Source organism: Gossypium arboreum, chromosome 10 (assembly GCF_025698485.1).
Source record: "Gossypium arboreum isolate Shixiya-1 chromosome 10, ASM2569848v2, whole genome shotgun sequence".
Lineage (NCBI taxonomy): Eukaryota > Viridiplantae > Streptophyta > Magnoliopsida > Malvales > Malvaceae > Gossypium > Gossypium arboreum.
Window position 1 is genome coordinate 108585500 of NC_069079.1, and position 8355 is coordinate 108593854.

General features: G+C 36.8%; 2 protein-coding genes across 3 annotated transcripts; one reads left to right on the top strand and one right to left on the bottom strand.

Annotated features, from left to right (window-relative positions):
* The first annotated feature begins 425 nt into the window (after positions 1-425).
* LOC108489199 (COBRA-like protein 7) lies at positions 426-3451 on the top strand. The gene is made up of 2 exons (XM_017793545.2): positions 426-1239; positions 1717-3451. The coding sequence occupies exons 1-2, from the start codon at positions 693-695 to the stop codon at positions 3138-3140; spliced, it is 1971 nt and encodes a 656-aa protein (XP_017649034.1). The 5' UTR covers positions 426-692; the 3' UTR covers positions 3141-3451.
* On the bottom strand, positions 3435-7360 carry LOC108489197 (two-component response regulator ARR2-like). 2 transcript variants are annotated; one of them, XM_017793543.2, is made up of 6 exons: positions 6836-7360; positions 6432-6584; positions 5976-6356; positions 5492-5568; positions 4191-5372; positions 3435-4110 (listed from the first exon to the last, which is right to left on the bottom strand). In XM_017793543.2, exons 1-6 carry the CDS (start codon positions 7008-7010, stop codon positions 4039-4041), a joined length of 2040 nt encoding a protein of 679 aa, XP_017649032.1. In that variant the 5' UTR covers positions 7011-7360; the 3' UTR covers positions 3435-4038. The 2 variants fall into 2 exon arrangements, with proteins under 2 accessions (XP_017649032.1, XP_052875933.1); XM_053019973.1 differs by lacking the exon at positions 6836-7360 and adding an exon at positions 6689-6794.
* Between the last annotated feature and the right edge of the window lie 995 nt (positions 7361-8355).

The window sequence follows — 8355 nt, forward strand, 5'->3', positions numbered from 1 at the left end:
ATCATGACTCTTATTTTAAATTGGTCCATAAACTTTAACATATTTTGGTTACATCCTTAAACTATTGATCATGTCCTTCCATTATTGAAACTATTAAGTTAATTATACCATTAAATAACACGTAAAATCTTATATGACATAATTAAAAATAAAATTTAAAAAATGTTGTTGTATAACTTTTAAAATTTAAAACTAAAATAAATGAAACCGAATAAAAGAAAAAGTGAAGGATAATTTTTAAAAATACTTTAAAAGCCTCAAAATCAAGATTGATATAATACCTATTTTTATAAATATTTGTTTTAAATAATATATTTTATAACAGTTAAATTAATAATTTTAATAATAAAAGGATTTTATTAATATAACATTAATGTTTGAAAAAGTTTAATTCTCGATATAAAATGAGGGTTATGATTTAGGGACGGTGGGTGAAATTATCTCTTAAAAAAAAAAAAAACTAACCAAACAGCGTCATCGTCGGCTTTAAAATATTTCTATTTTTTTTCCCCATTCTCAGACATAATAAAAAAAATCATGCTTTCAAATTCCATCCTCTACTAAGCTGTCCAAAAGCTTCAATCCAACCACATCAATTCCTCGTCTTACGCGTTTCCTTTCGCTACAAATTCTTTCATTTGTCTTTCCTTTTTTTCTGTAAACCAAAAGCTTTGGCAGCAAATTACTAATCAATGGCTTTCTACTTGAACTACAATACCCACTTTTTCTTCAAGTTTTCACTTCTTTTCTCCCTTTTGAGCTTCTCCTTCTCCCAATCCGACGTTGTCGAGGCTCCGTCTCCGGCCGCCGATTCTTGCAACGGGATCTTCTTGTCTTATGCTTACAGTTCCGGGACCAAGTTGAAACCCACCGATCCTACCCACCAGCCCTACAGGTTCGAGTCGGTTTTGACGGTGCTCAACAACGGCGATGAGGAGCTTAAATCGTGGAAGGTTTCCGTGGAGTTTCAAAACGATGAGTTTTTGGTTTCCGCTTCGAATGCAGTTTTGGCTGACGGGACGAGTTTGCCTGCCAATGTGGGGAACGGCACCGTTTTCGCTGGGTTCCCGATGAGTGATCTCAAAACGGCGATTGAAACGGCGGGGGATTTGACTCAGATGCAAGTTCAAGTTCAGCTTCTTGGAACTCAGTTCGGAGTGGCGGCTCCGGATGTGCCCTTGCCTAAAAATATTCAGCTTGCTAATGATGGGTTTATTTGTCCCAAGGCTTCCATGCAAGGTAATAATTAAATAAAACTTTGGTAAATTTTAGTTTATTTATCTTCTTTTGTATGCTTGATTTTGTTATAGTGATTGAGTGAAAAAAGAAGAAGTGGGAATTGAGAAAGGTTTAATTAGAAGACGTTTTCTAGGTGAAAAATGAATCATTTTTATAAGAATCTCAACAATTCTGAGTAGAATCTGTAAGCCTAATGTCTGGGGTCATATGTTGGGCTGAACCTATGGGATATTTCTGTTTCTTAGTATAAGATTTTATTACTTGCTGTTTAATTGTGAATTTGTTAACCAAGGCTGACTAGAGATTGAAAAGAAAAAAAGAACAACCTTTGACCATGTTTCAATGTTTAGACGCTCCTAATTAGGCTGAATGTTGTTGTTTAATCATAGTCTTCTGCATTAGTTTAGTTATTGGATTTCAATGAATATGCATTTGGGATATTGATGGTGTATGTTCTACTGGTGGTGGTTCTTCCAGGTAAAAACGAGATGCAAGTTTGTTGCAGGAAAGACCCGAAATTCAAAGCGAACGTTACGGTAGATGAGGAATTCCTGCCTAAGCAAAGTGGCGATCTTACGATTATGTATGATGTGACCAGAACCTATGATTCGAACTATTGGGCACAGGTTACTGTCTCGAACCATAACCCCCTTGGGCGTCTTGATAATTGGAAGTTGAGCTTTGATTGGATGAGGGATGAGTTTATATATACCATGAAAGGGGCTTATCCATATGTCGTTGATTCATCTGACTGCATATTTGGCACGCAAGGACAACACTATAGAGATCTAGACTTTGCCAATGTGTTGAATTGTGAGAGGAGGCCAACAATTATCGATCTGCCTCCTACAAAGGCCAATGATACAACCCTTGGACTGATCCCAAATTGTTGCCGAAATGGTACAATCTTGCCGCCATCAATGGACCCTAGCAAGTCAAGTTCAGTATTCCAGATGCAGGTCTTTAAGATGCCACCAGACCTCAACCGCTCTGAGCTTTCTCCTCCACAAAATTGGAAGATCAATGGCACATTAAACCCTGATTACAAATGTGGCCCACCAATTCGTGTAAGCCCTAGCCAGTTCCCGGACCCAAGTGGCTTGCCATCAAATACGACCGCAGTTGCTAGCTGGCAGGTGGTTTGCAATATTACACAGCCCAAGGGTGCAAGCCCCAAGTGCTGTGTGTCCTTTTCTTCCTACTACAACGATTCAGTTGTCCCCTGCAGAACTTGTGCATGTGGGTGTCCTAGCAACACGGCTCGCACTTGTAGTACAACAGCTCCAGCAGTTCTTCTTCCACCCGAGGCACTTCTCTTTCCTTTTGAGAACCGAACTGCTATGGCCCAAGCTTGGGCTGATCTTAAACACCGAACAGTGCCAAATCCAATGCCATGTGGTGACAATTGTGGTGTCAGCATAAACTGGCATGTTCTTACTGACTACTCCCGAGGGTGGAGTGCTAGGATCACGATATTCAACTGGGATGAAACTGCCTTCCCCGATTGGTTTGCTGCGGTACAAATGGATAAAGCGACCCGAGGGTTTCAAAAGATGTATTCCTTCAATGGAAGTGCCTTGGAGTTGAATGGTGTTAACAATACTATAATCATGCAAGGTCTTCCTGGATTAAACTACATTGTAGGAGAAACTGATGGAGCCAACCCAAAGAAAGATCCAAGGGTGCCTGGAAAACAACAAACTGTGATCTCGTTTACCAAGAAAAATACCCCCGGCATTAACGTAGCTGCAGGTGAAGGATTTCCCTCTAAAGTGTTCTTCAACGGCGAGGAATGCGCTCTACCTTCAGTATTTCCAACAAACAACAGTAACAGAGAGGGCTTCACTACAATACTCTCAATCTTCCTTGCAGTTTTTGTGTTCATAATGTTGCATCAATAGCTAGGATGAGCCATTCTTGCTGCGATGAGAGAGAGACCCGCATGATTTTGTAACCGATACTGATTCGTTAATTCTTTCAAGTGGTTTGATCATTACATGCCATTCGATGTTACAAAAGATGCCGTGGAATTTGATAGGCTGCTCTGCTGTCCCTCTGGTTTATTGTGATATGCTCTCTACAAACTTACAAGCACATGTAAATGATCCATGATCATATAAGAATGTAGCCAACATTGATTTTCCATATTTTTTTCGTTTAGTTTCTTATAAATACAAAGCTTGTGGGATTATGAATTTTGCATAACCTAAAACTCAATTCTCATTAGTTCAAAATTGCCATAAAAGCCATAAACATGGATATAGAGCAATCGAATGATACTGAAACTTAAATAGGAAGAGATTAATACCCAGACTTTCTGTCTAGAGCAATCAAATAGCGTATGTACATAACATGGTTAATTCCTCTGATTAAGAAGAAAAAAGGAGCAAACTTAAAATCTGTTATTAGAGTTAGAGTTTCCCATAGTCTGCTGATACCTACAAACAGTGGCTCCACAACTTTGACAATTTTAGAGAAAGCACGCGATAATTAGTCGATTCCTGCCTGATTTCGCTACTTGAATACAATCAAAATTCTGGATGAGCACCTTTGCATATCATGCAGAAGTGTATCTTAGACACTTCACCAATTATCTGACCCTGGTAAGCTTCAAAGAAACCCAGCAGAACATGATATTCACAATGTGAAGACACCTTCTTCCAACTAAGCAAAACGCAGTTTCTTGAACAAACTTGAGTTCCTACTAACTTGATTGCTGAAGTGATAACTTTTCCGTTACAATGGATATGTACATCGGAAACTGCAATCACGATGTGAACTGGAGTATGGAATAACACCCTACACTGGAATATTATTCATAGAATACCCGTCGAAGTCAAACTCGTTTTCAGATGATGCAACACTTTCTTGCTGCCAGAAAATGGAACTTTAATGTAAGTTAAATATTACACTCATGAAAGTGAGTAGTATAAAGATAAAGAGAACCAAACCTGTTTGAGAAGAGCACTCATGAGATCATCTTGTCCGAAGTGATCGGGGAATATATTGGCAGGGCTGGTATCGCAAACTCTCTCGGACTTGATCCTTATTGTATTGTCAACAAGAAGGTTGTTGAGATGTTGGTTAACATTTTGTGCACTTCCGAGCTCCTTAACATCGCCTGTTGAGAACATTGCCTTGTTTGCAACAGCTGCACTCCTGTTGTGTCCATTCATTTGGCCTGAAGAAAATCCTTGTTGGCCTAAAGCAGACTGTGTAAGATCGAGGTTGCCTTGAAGAGAGTTTGAATGCTGAGAGGTATCAAATGCCATGCCGACATTCTGTAGCTCCCAACTTTGGGGTTTATGTTGATTCAAGTCGTTAAATACATCGTAACTGGGCATCAACCCTCCGGATCCTTTAATTTCTGAGTTAACATCTTCCTGAAAAGCCCCTTTTGATGTGAGAATAGATACCCCAGGTGTACTTCCGAGAGCGAAACTGTTACCAGGTAGTTCGGAAGCATGATTCACGGGGAAATTCAACATTGAAGGAGTCTGAGAATAACCAGGGGCTCTAATATTTTCAGGGATTCCATTTCTGGAAGACACATTGGTGGCAATTCCATTGGACAATATAGGCTGCCCCATTGATGAGGAGAGCCTAGGGGCGTGATTAATAGTGGAATCAACGAGTATCTGCCCTCTTGACTGCTGCTGCTGCTGCCCCATCTGCATCAATAAAGGATTATTTTGGCTATTTTGTGCACCATGGGGAGGCACTTGCATATTCATGTTTCCGATTGATTGTGCAGCGTGTCGCAAGCTCACAAGCTGCTTTGGCTCCATGGTTGTTGGAATTCCATGAAGTAAATTTACTTGCTGCTTATTGGTCATATGTTGTTGCTGCCCTTCTCCGAATCTTAACTTGGGGTTTTCAAAGCTAAAGATGTTTCTTTGATCAACAAGGGTGATAGGTATGCCGGATTTAGCAGTTGCACGACCAAGCCCTGCTGCTTGGAGTCTGGCAAGACTTTGTGCAGGAAGTTGACCAGTGGCAGCAAGGGTTTGAAGGTCAAGCCCGCTGAGTGAAGAAAGTGACCCAAATGTTGGGTCTTGGGCGCTGATAATAGTACTCAGATTACTCTGGTGCTGCGATACCCCACTCAGCCGTCTAAGATACAAACGATATTTCTGATCACATAATAACATGACGATTATCAGCAAAGGACCAACAAGAATTCTGAGAATTATTTATCAGATGCAAATGCAAGCAAGTGAAAAGATTGTGTATTTAGTTACCATATACAGACCTGAAGGTGACTCGCGACGTTTTCTCTGGTAAGGCCAGGAACATTCATCAACTCCAATATTTTTTTCGGAACAGCTTCTATATAAGAAAAGCAAACATAAAAATTCATAAAAATCAACTGACAAGCAGTTGCATTTGAAGTTTATTTCGAACATATTCCCCAACAGTAAGAAAAGAAATTTAAATCAACAGAATTCGATCCAAAAGCATGAGCTTAAACAAACAACAAATCACATAACAACAAAAAGAAACCAATAATTGAAGATCTACTTAGACAAATGCATGCTGACCATGCTAGCATGTTTCTACTTGGATCTTTCAGTTGTTTGCTAAAAACCTCGAACAAGAACAGTGAAAACAACAAGAACATGGCGCATGTTTTCAGAAAATAAAGACATTATTACTAAAAGTCATATGCTAGTGTAATAAAAAAAGATGTACTTTTTCAGCAAGCAAAATGAAAGAAATGGGTAAAAGATTCGTACTATCAATGCCTAGTTGATTAACCGCTGCAACAAATTGTTGATGGAGCTCGACAGACCACACAACCCTCGGCTTTTTCAGCGTAGAAGTATCATCCCTCTCATCGGTTTCCTCTTCCTCATCTTTCCTCTTTTTTGAGCCTTTCCAGTTCCCTTCATTAGCCGAGGACGAGTAATCAGCATCGTCAGATTGTTTAGGCTGCCGGTCCCCTTCTTCTACACTTCCTGACTGCTCAAACTCCTTCCACTCATTCTTCCTCTTTCGAACCACATGCTGCCATATGTTCTTGAGTGCTTCAATACGAACTGGTTTGATTAGGTAATCGCAAGCACCGTGGGTAACGCCCTTCATAACAACCTGTTTCCCATCATCTGCTGACATCACTGCAGGGAATACAAAGTGGGATTAGGCCAAAAACATAATAAGGGTAATTAAATCCATGTGGAAACATTGCTTACTGATAACAGGGAGGTCCATTTCCAAACCAATATGCTCAAGAAGTTTGAATCCATCCATGTCCGGCATGTGCACATCACTAAGAACAATATCGTACCCATTTTTGTTCTCTCGGAGTTTGGACAATGCCGTCTCCGCTCGATTGCATTTGGTAACTGAGCAAAGCACAAATCCAAAAAACAAATCAAGCCTTTAAAACTAATGACATACTTGTAATGGAAAATAAGCCAATCTCAAACCCAAAGTTGTAAACCCTTACTGTTCACAAATCTAAGAAAACAGAGATCATTTTCCCTTTTGTTTTTCCCACTTTGGACCCACAAAACAAAATCAACATGAGCAAAGAAAGAAAACCTCAAAAATAAAACAAAGAATCAGAAGAAAGAAACATGAGTTTTGATAATACCTTTATAAAGGCAGGCTATTAGCATCTTCTCCAAGATCATTAAACAAGTTGGATCGTCATCAACAACAAGAACTCTTAAACCAGCAGGAAACTGATCACTAATTGTATCTCCTGCTTTCCAAGTGGAAGTTGAACTGCTAATTGACATGGATCCTTTTACACTACTTACATTCATGTCTTACAAAACTGACCCAGAACCAAGAAGATATATATATATAGAGAGAGAGAGAGAGAGACAATCTTTTTTGCATAAAGATGCTGCCTTTCACATCTTAAACTTTAACTAAACATAAAAAAGATTGATACCCAGGTTGAAAAATTGAAAGAGGTTGAAGTTTAGGATGAAGGAGGGAGTGAGTTTTGGATTATTAGAAGAGAAATTTTATATAAAGCATTTATGAGATTGAAGTTGAAGACATCTCTAATTGTCTCACCTAGAAGCTCAATTTCTCTGTTTTGTGGATTATTTTATGTTTTGTTTAATAAAGTGGGTCAGTGATATAGGCATGGATCCAGCTCACACATGAAATTAACTAACTCCACATATCCAAATCTACTCAAACAAATTTATTTTTTACACTTCACTCCTTTAATTTTTACTTTATATAAGATTAACTAAAGCCAATATCCTCACCAACCAACTTATTTATCTTTCCATTTTCTTTTCTTCTTAATTTTTTTTAAATATGCATGTTAAGGTATAATATATTTTATATTATATGATGATAAGTGTCCTTAAATTATATCTAAAAATATAGAAAAAATTTATTTATTTCATAATTTTAACAATTATGTTCTTTTAGTTAATTAGAATAAACATTGTTGTTTGAAACAATTTTATATTAAAATTTTCAAATTATTTATTAAGTAATTAATCAATTTAATTTAAGTATTTATTATATGATTATAATTATAGGAAGGAATTAATCTCGATAACCAACATCTTAATTTCAACTAAAATATATATAATTTATACTTGAAATTTTATTTTAAAAAATTAAATCAAATTAAAAGTAAAGCTGACATCGACTTCCAATATCAATTTGTTTTTATTTCTTTAGAAAATTATCATTCCAACAAACAGTATCAATTCTCTCTAAAAGTCCAATGCATAAAAATAAATCTGCTGAAAATTTTATATATTCTTTTTTTCACTACTTTTTATCTAAGGTAATTATCCCTTTTTTTCTTTAGAAAACTATCATTCCAACAAACAGTATCAATTCTCTCTAAATGTCCTATGGATAAAAATAAATCTCTTCAAAATTCTTTTTATATATTAAGCATATTTTATTTAGACATAAGCGGTAAAAATTCTTTTAACTTCATATATATAAATTAAGATTTTATCATTTATTTTATTTATTTAATTTTAAAATAATTTATAGATATTGGACAAAATTTTAATGTCATTTGTGTACTTAAAAATTTCAACGATTAATTTATCAAATAATAATCCTTTTATTTGCGTTTGATTTAAAGGATTTACATTTTATGAGATTTCTTAAATTATTTAAGAA